Raw genomic sequence first — 23,802 nt, 5'->3', positions numbered from 1 at the left:
GTGAGGGCACTGCTGCTGACCACACTGCTGTTAGTTGGCTCTTTGTGGTGTAAAAGGACTACCAGCAGCATTTTAGATGTACAGCATTGCAGAAAGGCAGGTACTTTCAAGGCTTCTTTACCTCTTCTACTTTGCATGGGAACTACTGGAAGCACAGTGGCTATGGTTTGGGAGAGTTAGTTTTATCTTGTCCCTGGTTTACCTCTTGAAGTTTTCCCAGCATACTGGGAGAGTTGTGGAAGCATCAGATCCTAGTGTTGCACGCAGTGAGGGACTACAATGTTCAAGCAAGGTTATTTAGGCTTGTCAAAGCTCTATGCAGCAGTCTTAGTCACCTGGGGAAGGGGGTGGCATCCACACCCACAGCTGTTTCTCTAACTCCTGTCCTTCAGAAAAATATCTCAAGCCCAGGTATGCATTAAAGGCACGCTACAGACTTTTATTCCTTGCCCCAAGCACTGGGATATTCTGCCACAGGTATCTAAAAGTCATCGTAATTCCTTTTAATTTGAAAGGTTTCACTTTTCACCATCTATGGTATCTGAGCAAAGGAAGTCTCTCTTAAAGGGAGCTCTCTCCTAATAGGAGATGGGGAGAAGCAGTCCTGGTTCTTCTCAAACTGTGACAGGCTCTATGACCACTGAGATGGAAAAAGTTTGCAGATTGTCTAGTTCAAAGTACGCAAAAATAGCAGGGCTGCAATTCCAACAAGGCTGCTCTTCTGTCCCTGTTTGATGACAGCTTGTGAGAGTGAAAATGAGTAGTGCAAGACTATTGAAACTTAATTGATTGTAGAATTTTAGTTATATGAATTTGATTTGAAAGGACTTGTGCTACATATCATGACTAGTCATTGCTGCTGCTGTCTGCACTGACACTACATTATGTGAGCATTCTTATTCCAGAGACTAGCTGCATTGATAAAATCACTTAGTACAGCTGACCAAGCTAAATATAAATACATAAAAAATAGGCTTTTGGCTCAAGGATCTCGCATATACACCATTTTTACTTTGTGATGCTGCTATTTTCGATGCTTCTATTTTGTATTTTCTGGCTTGGGAAAGCTAATTTCAAACAATGGGTTACTTGCAAACCACTTCCTTTGATTGTTCTTCCTTCACTATTCAAAGTAAGAGATAAGTTAACATTATATGTGCTTCAAGTTAGTCTGACTTGCTGTGTCAGCCAGCAAATAATACATAATATAGAATTTTTCAGAGAACACAAAACCTATGAGCTAAGGAAGTTTTCTAATCACTGGTGACTATGGTGAGGTTAAAAAAATAATTTCAAGTTGAAGAAATGTGAAATTAACACCTATCTCAAATACTTCACAATCATTAGTGGAAAGCAGTCCTGAGCTTTCAAGGTTGCTTGATAAACATATTTGTTGTATTCCAGGAACAGCAAGGAATACTAAGGTGAGGGTTTCTGCTCCTGAAGCCCAGAATTCTCCAGGGTTTGTGTGTTTTACTGGTCTCTCTCTACATTTATTTACTTTTCTTGCTCTCAAGGCAAGATGGTTTTCAGGCAAACAAGATACCAAATGGTCCATGAACCTAGTGCCGACAAAACTGCAGGCAATTTTGCTCTTTAATGTGCATGAAATATGTGTGGAATCTCTTACTCTCACTGAAGTCACTGGAGAACTGGTATCTGCTTGTACTGCAGAAGCCTGTCCTGAACTATCCTCACACAAATAATCTCAGTTCAGAAAAGATTTAAATGCTGTGGGGTCTGCTTGTGTGTTAGCAAATCTATAAACTCTCCTACAACATCAAGCTTTGAGCCTCATAATGCAGTGAGGGATTATACAGGACTTCAGAAATGCTTCACTGTGGCATTTGTTTAATGTGATCTACCTTCATTTGTCTGTATTAGTCACTCCTGTACTCTCCTGAGCTGCAAGTGACAGCCTCAAAGACAAAACACCTCTGCTGGCCAATCTGCCACAAAAATTACTATAAAAAGTAATTATATGAAGTACAGTGACATCTTCAGAAGCTCTATATATTTTGCTAGATGCAGGGGAATAATACTGCTCTCAATCCCATTAGAAGTGCCAAACCTGCTCACCATTAGCTGCTTTGGGAAACACTGGCCAGGGGAGTATTTACATAAGGATGAAGCTAATCTTTCTCCAGGTTTAAAAATCTGTCACAATCTCAGAGCAGCTTGAGAATTTATTTTAGATTCAATTCATAGTTTGTCCTTCACTACGAATTTGGTTTAGCCAGGTTGGTGTGTTATGCCAAATGTGCTGAACAAGTACTGTACTTGGCTTTGCAAAGCAAGAGAGGCAGTGGGGGGGACCTGTACATTAGGGAGAGGTTTGACTGCCTAGAGTTGAATGATGGTGATGATAGTGTTGAGTGTTTAGGGTGAGAGTCAGGAGGAAGGTGGGCATGGCAGATATTCTGGCGGGAGTCTGTTATGGACCACCCAATCAGGATGAAGAGGCAGACAGAATATTCTATAAACAACTGGAAGATTAAGTCTTGCAATCACTAACTGTCATTCTTGTGGAGGACTTCAACTTACCAGATGTCCACTGGAAATACAACACAGCAGACAGGAAGCAGTCTAGGAGTTCCTGCAGTAAGATTCCTGGCATTATTCAGGCTGGAGAAATGGAAGCTCAGATAAGACCTTATCACTCTCAACAACTACCTGAAAGAAGGATGTAGCCAGGTGTCTCTTCTCCTGAGTAACAACTGATAGGACAAGAGAAGTGGCATCAAGTTGTGCCACGGCAGGTTTGGGTCAGATATTAGGAAGAAATTCTTCAATGAAAGGGTTGCCAAGCATTGGAAGAGGCTGCCCAGAGAAGCAGTGGAGTCACCATCCCTGGATATATTTAAAAGATGTGTGGATGTAGCACTCAGGAACAGGGTTTAGGGGTGGACTTGGTTGGCACTGCTGGGGTAATGGTTGAACACAGTGATATCAGAAGTCTTTTCCAACCTAAACAATTCCATGGTTCAGCTGTATTCTGCCTCTTCAGTGCTGGTTCATGTCATGTTTAATGCAGGACACAGACAGACTTGGCAGGTTGTGGAGAAGGACAGGGACTGTTGCTTGTAACACAAAGAGAGACAGAGACCACAAGAATAGGTTTACCACTGAACAGCAACAGCATGTGCTGTGCTACAATGTGGAACAGCAGCTTCTCCTGACCCTCAGGGTTAACAGGCCCAGACACATGAGAGCCAATGCAAGGATGCAGTCTCCCAGTGCCTCTCAGTATTTGGGTTACACAGTGAGGTTTTGGTAGTGTGGGGACTAAAGGGTGGCTAAGGTCAACTCACCACATCCCATTTCAGGTACCCAGCTCTGCCCTCACTCAGCCTCCCACTCCAATCACTTCAAGATCACTAACTGCTTACAAACAAAGCTTCACTCTTTCAACAGCTGAGACTCCTGCTAAACTGGCTATTTCTGCAAGGCAAGTCTTTGGAATCTGGCTCACACTTTCTTACTTTGCACTATCCTGGGGCACAGCTCACTTCCCAAACAGCCTTGGGGTCCTGTCCCCTTTTCAAAGCACCAGACCCCAGCCACTCAAGTGTTCTCAGGAGATGCTCCTTCCATTTAGGGTTTCATAACCAAATCTGAGCCTGCTAAAACCAGGTGATATTATGCTTCCTGTAGCTGTGATGTACACAAATACATGTGTGTACACAGAGACACACACAATGACACCATATAAGTTATGGCCCTGCTGTAGGCCACAGAGGATGACAGAACCATTCTAACAGCTCACCTGTTTATGAGCAAACAACAAAAGCATAAAATCACATCAGGAAGCCTCCTACCAAAGGTGTGTTTCTCCAACACCTTTACAATAACTGGTGAATTCCCAAAAGCCCTAACTTGTAAAAAAGCCCCAAACCTAAGCACTGTGTGGTTTCTGGTAGGAAGGGCACTGAGAGTTACTTAGAAATTCAGTCGTGATAACAAAATCTCAGCATAACTCAGAGATGCCAGCTCTATGTCTTATTTAAGCACTGATCAAACAATTTTCTAGTTATTCTGAGCGTAAAGGTTTTACTTGTTGTAAGTGGTCATTATGTGTGATTCATCTCTGGCCCTTAACAACACAGGTCTTGCTTGTCATTTCTGTGCCCCAGTCTTCCTGCAGCTTTAGGAGGAACTGCATTTGCTGAATAGTGATGTTCTGCACATGGGATGTAATAACCTCATGCAATTGTACAGGCTGGACACCAGCCGGGGAGAAGTAGCTCTGCAGCAAAGAACTTGGGGATGCTGGCAGCCAAGTGAGCATGAGCCAGCACAGCACCCATGCAGTACTCAAGGCTAATGGCTTACTGTAGCTGAATTAGGTAATGCACCACAGCAGACTGAAATTAAGTATTTCTTTCTAGTTGGTTCACATCTGGAGTGCTCTCATCAGTTTTGGATTCCCCAGTGACGAAAAGATGATGACAAACTGGAGAAGGATGGGTGAAGGACCATAGAGATGGCTGGAGAGACATGATATTATGAAGAATTTGAGAGAGAAACATTTATTCAGCCTTTCCTCTCCAGGCTAAGGAGAGATTCAAATGCCACCTTCAGCTATCTAATGGGTGACTGAAAGAAAGACAGGACCAAACTTTTCTGAGAGGTGCTCAGTTGCAACAGATTAAGGTTATGGCAAGGAAAATTCTGTTTGAGCAGCTATTAAGAAAAAAATTCTTCTCAAGGAGTATGCAGCACCAGAACTTGTGCCCATACCAGTGGCAGAATAGCTATCCTTGAAAATACTCAAGGCTCAGCCAGACACAGCCCTGAGCTACCTATATCAAATACAGATGTTTGAAGCTGACCCCACTGTGAGCAGGAGGTGGGACTAGATGACCTCCATAGCAAAGGTTCTTTCTCACCTGAATTCTTCTGTGATTCTAACATGCCTCATGACATGTGTGCTAAGATATTAAGAGCACTTAATATGTCATCACTGGTGTCTGGTAACAGCAACACTTTCATCAGCTGGAACACTGCCGAGCTGACTCAAATACTGTACATCTTGTCTAAATGCAATTAAAAAAGGCACATGGCAGTTTCTGTGTATCTCAATTAGCCTTGTACCATGCACACTGACATTCAAAATCAGCTGAGTTGGGGGTCTGCTCCTCACTCAGTTCAGAGTTTATGTGGAGCTCGCCTGGTTCATTGTAAATCTTACTAAGACTCACAAAATAAGGCTCTCCTTCAGAGTCACATTAACCACAGCTCAGATTTTGAGGGATCAGAGCAAAGCTCACACAGTGCAAACCTAACAAATCAAACCCTAAAAGATTAATGTTCCTGCATAAAGCAGCAAAGCTCACGCAGAGCTCCACAGATCTGACTCTTTTATTGCTCTGCTCTTAGGATGAAAGAGGAGCAACAGGGCAGTGACATCTCTCCACACTGGTATCTATTATTGTAACCCTAAGTGCTAGCTCCTATCACACCTGGAATCTTGTCTGGGAAGTTCTGCTACAGCATTTACATTCTTATCTTTGTTTAGACAATGCTGGCAAATAAAAGCATAAACAAATAATCTCCACTGTACAGCTTGGCAGTACTGAGATGCTGCCATTTGTGTTCCAGTTGATTTTTATTTGCAGTCTCTTATGCTGGTGACAATCTTGGAAAGCAGGTGCAGCCTGGTAAGCGAAGCAACTGAAAACTGATGTTTTCATGAGTCTGCCCTTTTTACTCAAATGCTGAACAGGTGAACACAAGCAAAGGAAGAACCAGTCTAATTATGAAAACATCAAAGCAGTAATTTCTCTGAAACAAGTCAATGTATTTTACCTCATTTCCTGCCTTAGGCCATGCACTAGGAGATACTCAGCTGCCTCATATAATTTAAAGAGGTATGTGATCTACACAAACATAGGCACCCTCTTTAATTGCAGAAGTCTCTCTCTGTACCTTCAGGGGAAGAACAGAGATTTCCACAAGGCAATGCAGAGCAGCAGCCTAACAAAAGGGGCTCTGCCCCAGTGCTGGAGAATCCCTCTCTCTGGACAACAGGTAGAAAGAATGATCAACTCATCTATCTGAGCCAAAGGCTGAGAACTAGGCAATATGAATTTTCCCCACATAAATCAAAATTAGCACTTCAGACTTTCAGAAGCAAAGAAGTACAAAAGTTTAGTTTATTCCTTACAAAGCCAATGGCTATTAAGTGAAGCATTACCCATCTGACTTCCAAAAATACTAGTAATGAGGACTGCCTTAGGCAAACGTTGTATTTGGCAATGCCAGGGAACTGCAAGACTCCAGAGAGTAACCACAAGGTAGAGATGCTCCAGCCTGTTTCTAATTAAGAAGCTCCCAGTTGGTATGCTGTGCCCAATGACTGTCTCCAGTCCATGCCCTTCCAGATGGAAGAAAGGATCGGCTAACTGGTCATAAATCTCCCCACTGAAAGGTGATTAGCTTGAAAATCCCCTGTTGTTCTGTCAGGAAGCCACAGAGGAGAGGTGCAAATCCATTAAATTACATCTGGCAGACACACATCTAAGAATACATGGCATTTGGTGATACATGGAAACTACCACGTTATACCTTCAGACAGCTCATACGAGTATCTCTTTCCAAATTACCATTCTTGCCATCTAATTCTCATTAGACTCACTCAACTGTTCCATTAATGTTGTATTTTTCTTCCCAAGGGATTAACATTGATTTTTTTTGTCTTGAGCACACACAGCAAGGTCATACTGTTTCCTACAGGGTGGATTCATTCAATAAAGAGCTACACTATTAAACCCGACTTGATGTTATTGTCAATAGAGCTTAGCTACCACAATGCTATTTAAGAGAATTTCCATGCAACTCTCCTGAGTCCAGCTACATCCATCATTCCACTTCACAACACACTAGACACTTGACAACTCATTAAAAATATATATAAAAAATGGAAGTCAGGCTGCATCCCAGGGAAGCCCTATTAACATTCAAACACCACCTCTAATTTAAAAAATAATAAACAGCAAAATAATTACAAATTGCTCCAGGGAACAGAAGGTCTTCAGCAGAAAACAAAAACAGGAAGGCAGGACAGCAGGTAGGCCTGTAAAACACTTTTAGCTGGATATTCTGCATTTCAGGTCACAGGTACATTATTAATTCAGTCACTGCTGGGCTGGGCAGCCTGAAGAGGCAACCACTAATTTGGGTTTGGTAAAGCCCTACTTTTGGGATAATCCAGTCTCTCTCTCTCGTAACTCAATCAAGCCCCAGTATCAGAGGGGTGAGATTGCTCCCCCACATCATGACCTAGAAGGCCGCTTCAGAACCTCTCTGCAATGATGGTTGGGAACCCTCTTCAACCTGCAGCAGCAACTTAGAGCAGACAAAGCTGCCTCCTCTGATGCAGCTTTCCCCTCCCCACAGCATTCCCTCTTTGTTCCCATACGGATCTGCAGAGAGCAGAGGTATCCCTTCCCAGCCTTTGTTTTACTACCTTGACAAGTCAAGCTCTCTCTTGCCCTGATGATCACAGGCCTTTCATTTCCCTGTGGCTTCCCCCCCACACCCTATCTTTTTCTAGCCAGGGATTCTCTCGACTACCTTGGGGAAAACATAGGCAAAAGTCACATTAGCAGATTTAAACAGCAGCTCATTGATAGACTAGAGCTTTATAGAAGCATGAGGAAGGACAAGAGGAAAGAAGCAGGAGGAGAAAATATATTAAAAAAAAGTTGAAAATGCACAATTTTACATGTTGCAAAGAGCAAACAAGAAACGTACAGTAAGCTCCTGACTCGGGAGATGAGTTTTCCAAAGGGCTGAAGACTTCTTCTCAATTTCTTGGTCCTGGATTGTCTGTTCTGCTGCTTTCAGATACTCCCTTAACACCACTGGAACAAGCTTCCTAAGTTCACTTAAGATTTGTAGTGAATTTTACATTTGTTTGATAAATAGCAAATGAGCAGCATTGAAAAAAGCCATCTGGGGCAAATCAAGGTTGGGTTCATGTCCTGCAGAGATCTACAAGGTGGAGAGAGATGAAAAAGGAAGAAACATCCTATGGAACAGCTAATGGAAGAAAAAAAAAGTAATTTTAACTGTCTCTGACTGGTCAATGCTTTATCCTGGTATTTTAAAAGTAAGCAGCAGTCTATGCTTTTTTCTGTCTCTTCTGTTCCTTCCAATTCTTTCCCCTCCCCTTCTCTCTTATGCACCTATATATCACCATCTGCCTGTTCTCCAAATGTACTGGAGAAATGCAGTGCATTGAACAGAAAAAAAAGTAGTGAGAAAATCATTCATGGCATACAGGGACTTAACCCACATTGAGGGAAAACTTATGGGGTGGGCTGAAATGTTTAAATGTTCTGTACTATCAGAGCAGTCCAAAAATATCCTGCTGGATATTAGGACTTAGCAAATTCACCCTTGCAGTGTTTTCTTGAGCAGTCCATATTAGGTAGACCTAAGAGAGTCCCAGTGTCTGTAGCTCTCAGAGCTGCAGGGCAGAGGACGTCACTGGTCTTCCTTTGGGTGGCTCAAATCTCCTGTTGACTGTCACTATTACTTACTTAAGGAAGGAAAAGGGAAAAAAACGGTACTTCATTCAAGGTTGCTCCATTTTTGAAATTGCTTGTAATGACTGTTATTCTAATGTTGCTTCTACCTTTAGGACTGTCATCTCTCCCTTAAAAAATCCAAACCTTTTCTCACCAGGGAAAAACTGCGGACCTGTACTGGTACAAGGATGGTCTGCTTGTACTGAATTTGCAGAGCAGGAGGATACATTCACTGCCAGAGAAAGGAAGCACCCTCCCTCTCCCTCCCCCTGCAAAAAGCTATTTTTTGCAGGCGTTGTCATATCTTATCCCCAGGAAGAGGAGAGGGCTGCGCTAGAAAGTCAGAATCACATTTGCTTCTGTTTTATTCTGTCCTTCACAGCACCACTGTAACAATGTATCCATACAGCTGAGGGCAAGGCACAACACACAGGCAAAGCAGATTCTTCTAACGAAAACAAATCTTTGCTAGAGGAAGAAAGAGTTTGCAGATCTGCCTCCTAAATCCCACTCCCACCGCAATGATGTTTTCACCACTACTTTACAGTTAGGGACATAAGGGTACTCAAAGCTGTAAAGCACATCATTTGTGCTGAACAGTTACAGTACTTTGTCTAAAATAATTTGTGGTCCAAAATCCCACATGAATAAAATAATCTAGACATATAATTAGAATAAATAAGATTTTACGCTTACAGCGTGTCTATCATCTGAAAGTATGTGCTTTTATTAATTAAGCTCCACAAACCCCAGATGAAGTAGATTAGTAGATTCATCCCTGTTTTACAGAGGTTTAGAGTAAAGTGTGACACATAATCAGAGCTGAAAGTGCAGCAGGGCTGGCGGTGCCAGCGATGGTGAGAGCCAGGGCTCCACCTCCTCTCCAGCCTCTCCACTGAATTGCCTTCAATGGAAAATGACGGCGTTGCAGCTCTTTGCCCTCTGGAAGAGAAAGGCACACCCTGTTGCACAACAGTAGCAAAGCCCCAGCCTGAAGTGCTTTGATAAATACCAGGAAACGGCGCTTAGTTTGGGAAGAGAAACCTGGAGCTCGCTTGCTCTCAGTCATTTGCTTTGGGTGCTCTGTGTCTCCCTGTCTGAGACACAAGGGATGCCCTCTGCAGCAGCACCCCCCACACAGCCCCAGCAGCTCAGCTCCTGGCTCCTCGGGCTTGGAGGATATGCTCTAGGGAGTATCTGAAGTACTTTAACATGCACTATTGGTTGGTATATTTCTGTTTCTGTGCATTTTTGCTGTAACTCATAAGCCTCACCAACGTAGGATCACACATACAGAATGTAATAAAAAACGGTAGTCAATACATACCTTTAAACCTTAAAATAACTGTCCCTTGAAGCAGGTGTTACATTCTGTTTTACATTTTACATTTGACACCATACAAAAATATTTAAAAGTAATGAACGTAAAGTATATGCATATTAAGGAAAAAAATCCCAGACCCTTAGAAAGTATTACAAGTAAATCTTCAGTGGTTTTTTGTATGTTAAAGAATAGTTAAAAATTTATTTTGCAGGCATTACCTACTGCAATTCAAGTTCTTATGACAGCAGTTTCTCAAAGATTCCTCTCAAGTAGTAGCTGTGATAATGAAAACTATTTTTCAGTGTCACAAATGTAGTACAACTGTACAATTCCTCAAAATTGTCCAGTTCTTAACTCTGCTCACTACCTTTGCCTAAACAGGAGCAATGAGAGCAGCAGGAAGAAGTCTCTCCAGAACACAGAAAACCAGGTTATCCGCTGTGTCTCTCCAGACACAATTATCCACCTAATTACACTTAGGACAAATGCACAGTTGTCCTAGCTACCGGGGGATGCATTTTAATTTTCATGTTCAATTCTCTGTACACAAATATAAAAAACTGAGCAAGAAATGTCACTAGAAAATGGAAACAGACCACAGCATACCTATCTACAAAATAGGCAACAAATTGGGCAAACTACAGATACAAAACAGCTCCTTAGAAGATAAATAACTCCATTAATGTGAAAACTAAGCTCTTTCGTTCTCACATTTAATCATAGAATGCATTCTAATTTCAGTATTCAAGGTAGGAATTGCTTTAATTAGCATCCTAGCTACCTTACAGACCTTGGTATGATGGAGCCATGATAATTTACCCACACAGAGAATCTGCCCTGTGATTTATACCATTACTGCATGGCAGCATGAAACAAATCCCCAAGGAAGTAACACATGTCATCCTTGAAAATATTAAGCAATCAAGCCATGTTTTATTATGTGAATGGATGCCTTTGAAAACAAGGATGCATGCACCATACTGTGAGGTAAAATGAAATAAATGAACAGAAATAATTCATTTCCATGTACTAATCAGTAGAAACTGTAGTGTTCAAATTACCCTGATGCTACCAAATGCGAGTCTGGAGACAATACGTTGACTCTTCTATTAAAATGAACATGAAATTGCATCCTAAGTACACAATGAAGGCCAAATTAAACAGTCCAAGACTTTTGCAAAGTCTTTTTCTTTTTATTCAGCCCTTGCACCCCACTGAACAATTAAGGACAGAAGATTTAAATAAAGCATCATACAGTTTTTAAACACTCAAATCTAATCAAGAGCAAAGCACTTGGGCAAAAGGAACATAATCTATAAAAAAAATCTGTTCTCAATCAAGCTCTTCAGCTTCTAGCATTACCAACAGAGAAATATTTGTGTTCTGCCAGCTAAAAGGATGTCTCTGGCAAGGAAAATGAAGTGTGTATATATATCTATCTAGCAAAGACTAGAACTGCATGCTTGCTGGCTGCACTGTACTCACAGACTGGGACACTGACATCTCTGCAAGGACCTGAGACAGGTGTTACACTGCTTACTGCTATTATATATCACCATTTATCACAGATGCTGACCATTCAGAAAATAAAATCCAGCCCCTACAGGCATGAGGAGAGAGAAACAGAGCTTTGATAAAATAATCAGGTTAATAGAAACCAGCTGAAATAGAACACTATTTCTAGTATTTCTATGAAAATGTATATAGATATAATTATGTGCGTAAAAGACTAAGGGGTGGAGAGGGTTTTTTTAAACACTGAATCTAAAACACTGCCTTTGAAGTTAAGCTATTTTTCTGTAAATCCATTATTTGCTCTAGCCTGCTCATCTTAAAAAGAACAGTAAGAAGTTCAGAGAGAGGTAACAGCAATAATCAAAGGAATGGAACTGGCTCAGTGACAGATACCTGCAAATCAGTAATGGGAAGGGGATGAATAAGAATCAGCAGTAAGGTGTGTCTTCTAAAGTGAGAATAATGTGCATCAGTGCAGCTAAGAAGAGCTGCATCAAGAACATAGAGAATTTGGCAGTTCTTTGCACAGTAGAAAAGAGACCTGTGGTGTAGCGGTTCGTTTGGGGTAGGGGGACTCCCCAGGGAGTCCCCAGAAAGCCCCCTAAGCTGAGAGTTGGCTGGCAGCAGTACGCAGGCAAGGAGACTTTACACGGCTTCTGAGGGTGCTGGTTAGATGAGGGTTTATTGGGGGTCCCACCCCCGGGAGCAGCATGGTTACTGAGGGAGAAGGGGAAAGGGGGAGGGAGGGGGAGAGGGAGGGAGAGCCTAAGGGAGGGAAGGGCCAAGAGAGGGACTGGTCTGCCTCGCACAGCTTAACAAGGAGATTCAAAGTGGGCGCGGAGTAAGACTTGGGCCAATGGGATTACAGGTACATGAGACTTCAGGGGAGGATCACAGGCTTGGAACAAACTGTACATTTTGGAGGGGAGAGACAGAGCATACCATTTAACTAAAATGCAACACCATACTGTGGGTCTCCTTGCCAAAGGGTATTGTGGATGGTGAAAGCACTAACATAGGCTCAAGACAAGCTCATGAAGGAAAAATCCACTGGGAATTACTATGCAAGTACAATCCACCTCTACTTTGGGACGTTCCCAAGCTAAGTCCTAACCTTAGAAGTACGACGTATGCCTGCCCTGGCCTCATTCTTTCCTAGACACTTCTTTGCTGCTGGTGGTGAGAACGAGTAGTTGAACCTCTGGCCTTACCTGATACAGTCATGCCAATGTTATGTTTAGTATCTACTTGCAGAAAAAAATCCTGGTAATAGCTTCAGATTCACTTTGGGGAGGAGGGTGATGGCTGGATGAAACACAGCTTTGCAGAGAAGGACTTGGTGAACAAACAGCTGGCCATGGGCCAGCAATGTGCCCTTGCAGCAAAGGCAGCTCACAGTACCCTGGGCTGCATTAGGAAGCATGTTGCCAAAAGGCTGAGGGAGTTCCTCCTGCACCTCCACCCAGCACTGTACTGGTGAAGCCACACCCAGAGTGCTGCGTCCAGTTCTGGGCTCTCCAGTACAAGACGTGGACATACTGGAGAGAGTCCAGGCAAAGGGGCATTGAGATCAGCAAGGAACTGGAGCATCTGTCATACAAGGAGAAGCTGAGAGCTGGGACTGTTCAGCCTTGTAGAAGAGAGGGGAGACCTTATCAGTACAGTTAAATATCCTAGGGTAAAGTGCAAAGAAGTGAAGCCTCTTAGAATTCTCAGGGATAACCCGTGACTGAAAGGGCACACACTGAAACATGAGAAATTCCATTTAAACATTACTCAAAGGTTTGTTTACTGTAAGGGTGATAAAACACCAGAAGAGATCGCACACAGGTTGCCCCATCCTTGCAGCAACTTGCCCAGCTGGACATGGTCCTGGTACCCTGCTCTAGCTGAACCTGTTAAGGAGGCAGTTGGAGTTGGACTACAAGATCTCTCAAGATCCCTTCCAACCTCAACCATTCTGTAATTCTAGTATGTGGGTAATATGTCCCCAACTGCATTTACCACAAAGTATTTCTCCCAGACAATAACCAGGTCTTCCTGTGTCAAGGCCACAATCTACACTAATCTTGGAAAACGATGGTCACCAAACAGCCTACAGTCAATTTGTTGGCCCAGCTTAGGTGACTTAAATCTAGTTTGTTTTTCCAGCTTCAGCTGGAGAGTACTCTGTGACTCTTTCCTGCATGGCTGCCAATCTTATGTTTCGTGTTGCAGATGACAGCCAAAGAACAACTCTCATGATTAGCACAACCTCTGTTAGCTGTGTATTCTCTTTGATTTCATTATGGAACAAATCAAATGTGATCACAAGACTGTGTTTTCCACCCATTCATGTGATCACAACAGACCACATTATGAACAAAACCCAATATATAGCTGCTTTGTTTTGCTATCAAGGATAGGGATGAGGTAATGCAGACAGCTACACCGCATTCTGATACCAACCTTACTGCCCTTGCTCCAACCTTCAAGAGAAATAAGAAATCATTACAGTTTTCCACTGCATCCAGTAATATCCAAATGAGTCAAGCAATTTTTTTGTTTTGTTTTGATGGTATTTTTTACTGTTTTCATTAAATCCAGCGCAGTGATGGAGATGAGGGTGCCCATTTCCTTCCCTTTAAAACTGATGATTCTTTCTCTTCTTCCCTGAACTATAATGTGTTGAGAGTTGCTGTGACTTGACAGAGTGCTATGTGAGATGCATGCTGGGCAGGAGTCTTCCAAATATCTCAGTATGTGTTTAGTTTAACTTGCAGTATCACATACAGAGCTTTTGGACTCAAATCCAACATGCTGGCATTGATATTCTCCTCCTCTGAATCAAAAGTGAGAATGGTACTGAATGCACGGTGGCTGGAAACTAACAAATTTCAGTGCCTTTCTCTAGTTACATACAGGTAGGTGGATTTGTGTATTGCTTTAAAAGGAGATGTCATCTGCTCCAGCTTATATTTTCTGACTTGGTTGGGCACATGTCAGTTTTGTTATCACCATCCCAAAGCTGTGTACTGCATGATGTTATATAACCAAATTTGGTACATACTGAAGAAAGCCAGTTATTTGGTTGTAGAAATGTGCTGTCACAGGTCACAGTGTAAGAGAAGGAGATATGGACTAAGCCCTTGTTTTCAGACCAGCAAAGACACCTGCTCAGTAGAAACTCCATTAGCCCCCAGGAGGGAGAAATGCTCTATGACCCTTGCAAGCAGGCCCCAGAAGGAGCCCATGAAAGGAAAAAAGGAAACAGAGCTGTTCTAGTAAAGGAAGGGATGACAGAAATTTTTTGAGATGGCATCAGGAGCAATGTGGAAAAAGAACCTTAGCAAGTTGTATTTATTAAAGAAACTATGGTCTCACAGGATGTACAATTTTTAGGGGTCAACCCAAGCTAATTGCTTCTGGCAGCCAACAGCTATCTAACCAAAGAAGTAGCTGCTTACATCACCAGGATTGTGCTTCAAATAGCCCTGAAAGCTTGTTCTGTGTGTCTTTTTCAAATGAAAATAAAATTTCTCAACAAATATACTTCCTTAGATTTGGTATTAGCCAGTAGTACTTTGTAAAGGCCAAAGGTGGATTCATGATACAGACTTAAGGATCCTGTGACATCACTCAGAAACTGCAAGTGTTACAGGAAGCAGCACAGCTGCTGTGTGTGGTATTTTTGAAGTGCCTGTGGTTTCCCAACCACAGCGTTGGACACAAAGTGCCAAAGGCCCCTGGGAGGAAGCAGCGCATAGCACCCACCCCCTGGGACACTCTTGGCACAGCAGTGCTGCTGTATGGTGCTGCTCTGCCATGCTGCGGTGTGCTTTCTATGGAAAGCGTGCTGATTTGACTGCTATTGGAAACACAGTCACAGCAAAACACAGCCATTTTCAGCTGTGCAGAGACAGCTTGTGTGTATTATGGTGGTGACTCTACCCTGGGTAAGGATGAAGTTACTGACACCCAATGGACTCATTCATTGCTAGATCTGTGCCCTTCATTTAAAGCCAGCAACACTCTTCAGGTTGGAATTTTCCAAATATAGCTTTGACAACCCAGTTCCAAGAGCCCAGGGGAAGAGACATGACTACTTTGCTAATTGATGCTGGTACACCAGGGAGGCTCGGCACTGTCTACAGCAGAGCTTTCCCTTAAAGTGGACTAGGTCAGTTGGATGGCAATTGTATCAAGTCAAACAGTAATTCTCACAAGCAGATCCTCTTCCTCTAAATTATCACATATCCACAACACAACTACTAGAGTGAGAAAGCAATGTATTCAAACTGGGAGGACCAGCATAGAAACATGTGGGAATTCAATTACATTTGCCTGTGTACATGTCTTGCATCATTTCAAGCCCCTTGGAACTGGCTCATAATCTAGTTTGCCCTCTTGCATAATCCAAGACATATATTTCTCTCTGGTAGGGGACTGAACATACTGTGCTCAAGAACTTGTATTTTTAATAGAAGTACAGCTAGTACTTGGCTAATACATATATTTCAGAAAGACATTCAGTTTTCTTCTGATGGCCTTGAGGAGATTCAGAATTTGTCCATTACATCCTCACTTGTCACATTACATCCTCAATTGCATAAACCCAGTCTTAAGTTCTCTATGGGGACAGTGTCTCGTTCAGTACACAGGACAAAATCACTTAGCTAGCAGCCATTCAATATTTTATTTTCGCCCTTTTTATTTGATGTATAGCCCTAAAAGCCTTGTTTACTGCACATTATTCCCGCTCTATTCTGAAGGCAGAATGATTAATTTCTTTACAGACTTTTCTATACTGCTCATCAGATGCTTCTAACTTGTTATGTGCAATTTCCTAGCTTTTGGAAAAGCACATAAAGGAATGCCATTATGTGGCACCATATAACTACTGCCATGATTCATATCAGCAGGGATAGACCAGACCTTTGCTATCTTAGCTAACAGGTGTGAACCACACTCTGCAAGCAGGGCCAAGTAAAGGAGGTGAGGTAGACCTTAAGCAAGTGATTTTCACTGATATTTGCTGGCACCAGGATGGGAAGATTCGGAATCTTAAGGAAAATGAAGGAAATGGCAAGGAAGTACTCTTACAGGTTCCTGCTCCTTTGTCATTCTCCTAAGACTGACCCCTTTAATTCACTCTTTCCAGCATGCCCACCCCTCCATCCATGTATCTTCTTATCTATCTAGTCTTACCTGGTGTTATCTATCTTACTTGTTCTCTATCTATGTGTATTTCTCTCACTTTTTCAGTTTCTTTCCTCTTCCCTATTTGCTTACAGACTGAGTCTCTGTCCCCAAATTTCTCATCTTACTGTCTTTTTCAGCTCTTCTAAATTTTATATCCATCCCCTGACTGAAATATCACCACAGAATACTCTGAACTGGAAGGGACCCACAAGCATCGAGACCATCTCTTGGTCTCACACAAGACAGCCCCAAGAGCCACACCATGTGTCTGAGAGCACTGTCCAATTCCTTCCTGAACTCTGGCAGGCTCAGGGCTGTGACCACTTGTCTGGGATGCCATTCCAGGGCCCAACCATCCTCTGTGTGAAGAATCTTTACCTTACATCCAAACTAACCCTCCCTGATACAACTTCAGGCCATTCCCTCAGGTCCTGTCACTGGTCACCACAGAGAGATCAGTGTCTGTCCCTCCTCTTCCCCTCATGAGGAAGTTCTAACCGCAATGAGGTCTGTCCCCAGTCTCCTCTTCTCCAAGCTGAACAGACCAAGTGACCTCAGCTGCTCCTCATATAGCTTCCCTTCAAGACCCTTCAGTGTTTTGGTCGCCTTCCTTTGGACACTCTCTAACAGTTTAATGTCCTTCTTGCACTGTGGCACCCCAAACTGCCCCCAGCACTCGAGGTGAGGCCGCCCCGGTGCAGAGCAGACTGGCACAATCCCCTCCCTTGCGTGGCTGTGATGCTGTGCCTGATGCCCCCCAGGACAGGGATGGCCCTCCTGGCTGCCAGGACCCTGCTGACTCATGTTCACCTTGTCACTGACCAGGACCCCCAGGTCCCTTTCCGTGAAGCAGCTTTGCAGCCTCTTGTGCCCCACGCTGTACATGCACCCAGGATGGCCCCAGGACAGGCGCCCTCATGAACCCATGCTGGCTGTGACCAACAACTGCACTGTCTTTCAGGTGTTCTTCAATATCTCCTGGAATAATGTCCATAATTCTAACAGTCACTGAAGTGAGACTGACAGGCCTATGGTTACAAGAGTCATTCTCTTGCTCTTCTTGAAAATTACTGGAGTTTGAGGGGAATAAGCATTTACAGACTCCTTAAAACTTTCAGAAATACTTACCTACTAAGCATATATGTGTTTTTTAAATGTTACAACTTGGATAACCTAGGAAAGATTATGGTAAAAAGCACTTTCATATGTTACACATTCCTGACAAAACCTGGAGATTACAAGGCCCCATAGAGAAGATATTGCAGAAGTTTTTAAGGTCTCTTCTTTAGCCTCCTTTTCAGAAACAGCAAAACCATATTGGAATGACATTTTCTGAAGTAAACTGGGCCAGAAAATCTGAGATGTGCACCTTGGAAATTTTTATTCCAAGTTACTATAGTTTCAGAAAATTGCAACTGAAACGTGAAGACTCGAAATGTTATGTCCATAAAATAAGACAAAAAATGAGAGCTACTAGTATCATGTTGGCATCTAATTTGATGGCTTCTCTTGTATCAGCAACTTCTCTTAAATTATGACAGAGCAAAGAACATCATTCCATCTAGCTAGGTTTTTACTGAATGAATTTGTGAAGGCTGTATCACAGCAACAAAGTAATATTATTGCCCCATATAAGTCTGACATGTGTACAGCAGACTTGTAACGTTCTCCTGACATGCACCAGCTATTCATCTGCTATTTTTGTACTGAACACTAATTATTACCAAATATCTTGCCCTTTGCCTGTAGGTTCTACTATTTTCGCTAACTGTAACTTCACTTAACATTTGATCTCTTGTACACTGAAACCCCTTCAGTTTTGGAGTTGCCAGCAAACCTCACCAGGACCAAATTTATGCCAGGAGATACAAATACGCTAGCAAAGACACTAAGCAGTCACATGGATGTAGACTTCCTGTAAAAATTCAGTTAGTCAAGATAAACTTCTAAAATTACTGAGAGACCTGGTAAGAGCTACATTTAACAAGACACACCATTGATGAAATATGATTAACTACTCTGATTTCACAAGAGAACTGCTTTTGGTCTTCCACAAAGCTCCCTGTATAATTATTATTGTTATTAAGCTCTAGGCCCAATGTCTGGAAAACAGTTTGTTTTGGGCTTGGCGCCACAGAAAAACAATACTTGCTGGGTAGGAGTGTTACCAAAAAAACCCCGCAAGTGTGGAGTCCCTGCCCCTACAAAAGGCTGGAACTTATGACAGTAACAGATTCATTTCATTGTAAACTCATAGTTTATCTTGATTTTAGCAGACACAAGAAACTAGCCCAAGTTTTACAACCCCCATATCTATCTATCTTTAGTGATTTAGTTCCAATCTTTCAAACATCAGTGTATTGCTTAGTTAAAATGCATAACAGTTAGCAGGAAAAGCAGCGAAGACAAAGCAGTCAACTGACTTCCAAAAGTATCAGCCTTTGTCAATTAAAATACTTTTGACACAAGTCCTAATTAGTTAAGAAAATTCAATCCAGTCTTAAAATAGAGGTTCAAACTACTCAATTTATTCTTGGAACGGTCACTTGCTCTCAGGATTAGGAAGACAATGGCATCCAGAGCAAGCATAAGCCCTCTCCCCTCTTATTATAGTTAATCAGGAACATAAATACTATAATGGAGCTGAGCCCCTGCAAACTCACCAGGCTGTGCATAATTTCCACTCCAGCTGGATTCACGGTGAGCGCTTCATCATACAATTGCTTAGCCTCCTCCAAATTGCCTTTCATCTCTGCAAGCCTCCCACGCATGTACAGTACAGCATGAGATGTGGGGAAAAGACTAGCTGCCTCCTGGGTACAAAAGCCTGCTTCTTTGAGATGCTGCTGTTCCAGGAAGAGTTCAGCTGAAGGAAAAACAAAACACCAAGCCGTAAAAATAAAGCAAAGAACACCCTGCCATTAGATGAAATGAAGCAGAGACCTTTCTTCATATTAATTATATATCATCTGACTTAAGCATATTAAAACATGAGGCCATGATCCTGCACAATGCTTAGTACTATGGTTAGTGCTTATTATCATTACTGGATTCACTGAATTTATCTTTTCCTAACGCTAAGGGATCTGTACAGATGTTCATGGACACCTTTGGGTGGTGTCCTGACAAAGGCCTTAAGGATTCCTCCATTGGGAAGGTAAACAGTGCTGAACTGAGCCCTAAGGAAGCAGGGCTACTTGGCGCCATCACAGGTATTTCCAAATAATCTGAGGGAGAAAAAAGAGTAAGCCATCACTGTCTACAGAGAACTTCAAAAATGCCAGAGTAATAGGACATGTCTGAGATGGACACTGGATAACTTAGGAGAGTACTTTCCCATTTAAAAAGATGATCAAAAGTGTTTTTTTTTTCTCTTCTTATTTGACAAGGTTATGAGACAACTGTCTCTTAATATTTCAGAGACCTAAAATCAAATGGCTCTTATATTATATACTTATTTATATTGCTATTCATTATTATTTATATTGGGTATTCACACATTTACATCCTCATACATTACAGAAAAACATAACACAGTTCTTAGAAGAGACTGCTCATTTACTTTCTTGAACTATCAGCAACTATCTTAGGGGTTTTCTTAGAAAAAAATATGTAACAGGCATATTTACATGTTTGAAAGTCAACTTGTTAATAAAATAATGTGTCATGATAAATTTCATAACACATCTCATGGTTGAACTTTAACATTTCTCAATATTTGGACTAGATGATTGTGGTGTTGGACTGAATAATTATTGTAGGTCCCTTCCAACTGAAATATTCTAATTCTTTCAAAAGGTCAAAAAGTGATACCCAGTTTTCACTGCTACATGTAACTGAAAAGGGAAACTGTTTTTATATATATACGCATACACACACATGTAAGCATGTATGTAGATAAAATAATTCTCTTCATACAGGCAGGCATTGCTCTTTGGTCCATAACCTGTGGTCTACATGCTCTCGCTGCAAAAACTCAGTCTCTCTCTTATTTTTTTTTAAACTGATGTCATGCAGTAAGTATTGACAGTTCAAGAGTCCAATTCAAAATTACTAATCCAGGCTCCAGATTTAGAATAACAATTCTGAAATTAGACACAACCTTAAATGTCCTGACTTTTTAAGGCAGTGAATATTCTTAGGAAGCCTCTGTGAGGGGGGAAATTAGAGTGAAAATTCCTCCTGAGCATCTCCAAAACTGCAATTTCGAAACACTGGGAGATCCAGATGACTGTGGGGACTTGGCATGGCGACGTGGAGCTTGCTAGAGGTGAGCAGGGAACATCTCAAAGGCAGTCCCCTGCCTGACCACAGGAAGGCCCCACCTTGGCCTATCTGACATGAGACTGGGATCATAAATGGCATTTTTACTGGCATACCAAAAATGATTCTGTAGTGAAGTGACAGCATGGCTGAACACCCTTCCGCTTCTGAGGTGACCCTTCTAGAAGAAGGGTGAGACACTGTCAAGAAAATGCTTGAATATTTCTCAACCATACCTAGGTTGTGGTACAAGATAAATGCCATTCTCCAAGGTTGTCAACATGAGCAAAATATTAGTTCCTTCAGAAGAGTTATACTCTTTCAGAATGACTCATACACATTTCTTCCTGGTTAATCATAAAATCTCTGCATGCATCCCTTCCCTTGGCTCCAAGAGGCTGCAGCTATCTATAATAACAGAAGGCAAGGCCATGTACCTTGTCAAGCTGAATATGTGCACAGCCTTATGCAAAAATTTGTGGGAGGACAGTATTTTCCTTGCACTTCCAAGGAACAGAGCGTTTTCCTGCCAAGTGCTGCATAGCAGCTGACGCCATGCATGTGGCATTAATGAGCCTGGGGATGTGCAAAGTGACACTTCACAGCCTGGAGATGAACACTCCATCCTCAAAGTTTGCATAAACTTAGCAGCACAAAAGAAGGGGTGAAATCCTGGCACTGTTTGAAGTCAGCAGAACTTCTAGATACTGCCATACTTAAGCTCTATTAGCAACTAAGAGCCTCATGTGACTTGTTTCATTTCAGAACAAAACTGGGAGCAAGCGGGTTTAGATGTGAAATCATGCACGGCCGGTGCTTCAACGCATGCAAAATAGAGAGTACTTATTCTTTCTATGGTGCCTGTAAATCATCTTCAGTAATAACAATTATTTAGAGGAAGTACAGCAACACAGAATCTAAATAAGAACTACAAATTGTATTTTATGGTACGGTAATGTAGCATATTAAAGTTCAGTCCGTTTCTTTGCAGGCTCAATAGTCAATAAAAATGATTTAATGGTGTGGGAGTCCTAATTTGCATAAAAAAGAATGAGAGGGGTGCCTTTTGGTTACAGAAGGAAAGGAGTGCTAACATTTTTAGCTACCCAGCTAAAAATATACATTAAAGGACATCATTTAGGTCTGCATTAAAATGTGTTTTCTGTAAACTCATTTTTCACTTCTATTACACACTCATTTTATTTACAGATTAACAAGATATGCTTATGTAATATGGAATAAAAACACAGCTAGAGGCAGAAATCAAACTCAAAAAACAAGGACCTATTAAATTTACCATGGTAAAACCCTCAGTGGTACTGAAAGTAGTGAGACACCTGCTTTCATGTTAGCTGGGTTAGCAGCTTCCTGACTATTGGATTAATCAGCCTATCTCCTTATATAACCTAATTTTGCTGTAAATAACATCTAACCAAATTTGCAGCCCTTGTGAGGAAGTTCTGTTATAGAGACTTGGCATCCAGTTCCACTTCAAAGAAGAGAATACCTTCTCAGGCTGACACAGGTATCTAGTATCTGTAATTCTTATCCTGTGAAAGGGTCAATGCTTCAGGGAAACCATTTATGAACCTCTCATTATTGTACTAGATTGTACTTGGTACTGACTTTCTCCAGAGCTTTGAATCTAAAACCAAGCTTCCTTGCTCTCTCTCACTTAACACCATCTCCATAAAAACTTCAATAAATTTACATTCTGTTTTGACCTAAAAGCTCTCTGAATGCTACTGAGCAGAGAGATGATGATCCTGCATGTCTATTCTATTAGTCTCTATGGAGTAATGATTGAAACTCTGAGTGTGAATGACATTAGGGAGTATTTCAGCACTCTTACCTACAGGAAGGAGACAGGGCACTGCATGGATGGGCCAAGACAGGTTGAATCTCTCCTTTCAGTGAGTTCTTGAAGCCTGTGCCTGCACTGAGACCATGAAGAGCTATCCAGCTGACTTCAAGGTTCAGCCTAGCACAATTCATTCCTTTCTCAGATCCACTTTTTGCTTCCCATTTGTGCTCTCTTGCAATACTGTCCAAACTATTCTGCTGTTCTTCCAAACAACTGCTGTCTTGTGGCTATGGCCTCTTCTGTCTGGACTTGCAGCTGGACTGATGCACCTGTTTTAATGCTGGGCCCAGTCCCTGAGAATATTATTAACTTCTATTAGAAGCTCCTAGTTCTTTCAGCTATTTCTGCTAGCATTTAAACTCATCTACAGTGAAGATCCTTAATCAACTGAAAATTGCCAGAAGCATATCATCTACTTGCTCTCCAAAGACCCTAACAAATGCACAGACCAAGAGCAATTCCCAGAACACTGACAAAGCTGGGTGCTCTACAGTCAGCCCCTTTATTTTGTCCAAGATAAAATTATTTGCAGAGTTCTGTTAGGGAGTCCACCAAGGGTGTAACAACAGCATAATCCAGTCACGTCTGCATAGCACTGATGTCTGAGAAACAGCGTTGTTCGTCACCTTAAACACTGACTCTATTCCCCATTTCAAAGCAGTGTCAAGAGTGATAGTGCTTGTCACTGCAGTAACAATTTTAATTCTAGCCTAAAGAAATCAAACAGATTTGAAATGTTTTTCTACAGTGTGAACAATACAAGAGTTAAAATTTCATTACTTGTGAATCACGTTTGGTGTTATCCAAGAGGCAGCACTTAACTCCCACAAAGTAGACTGCTCCACATCCCTTGGTTGTGTGTGCCTGATGCATCTAAAGCACTCTACTCTCGTCCACCCCAAAAATGTTACTGCATAGTGACGTGGCCAGGGTAACAGCCAAATGACCAGCAGGATGGTACAGTGCAGAGCAGCCGTTCACACTGAAGAAGGTGAGAGCATCTGTGAGGGTGTTGGAAGGTGATTTCTGTTCCACATCATCTGCCTTCAGGAGTTATGAATGCTTGTTACTGCAGGAGCCTTTAGCCAGCTGGAAAGACCCACTCTGAGACAGCTCTGCCA

The 23,802-nt window shown here is 42.0% G+C and overlaps 1 protein-coding gene across 2 annotated transcripts in view; it reads right to left on the bottom strand.

The window, feature by feature from the left end:
* TTC7A (tetratricopeptide repeat domain 7A) overlaps positions 1 to 23,802 on the bottom strand; it is a 172,215-nt gene that overhangs the window by 21,152 nt on the left and 127,261 nt on the right. For both annotated transcript variants that reach the window (XM_041413546.1, XM_041413547.1), the window contains one exon: positions 19,218 to 19,420. In XM_041413546.1, coding sequence (XP_041269480.1) covers positions 19,218 to 19,420 — 203 coding nt within the window. The remainder of the gene's footprint in view (positions 1 to 19,217; positions 19,421 to 23,802) is intronic.

Source organism: Onychostruthus taczanowskii, unplaced genomic scaffold (assembly GCF_017590055.1).
Source record: "Onychostruthus taczanowskii isolate IOZ18803 unplaced genomic scaffold, ASM1759005v1 scaffold42, whole genome shotgun sequence".
In the NCBI taxonomy this organism is placed as follows: domain Eukaryota; kingdom Metazoa; phylum Chordata; class Aves; order Passeriformes; family Passeridae; genus Onychostruthus; species Onychostruthus taczanowskii.
The sequence above is the reverse complement of the archived record's forward strand: the minus strand, read 5'-3'. Positions and strand labels throughout refer to the sequence as shown.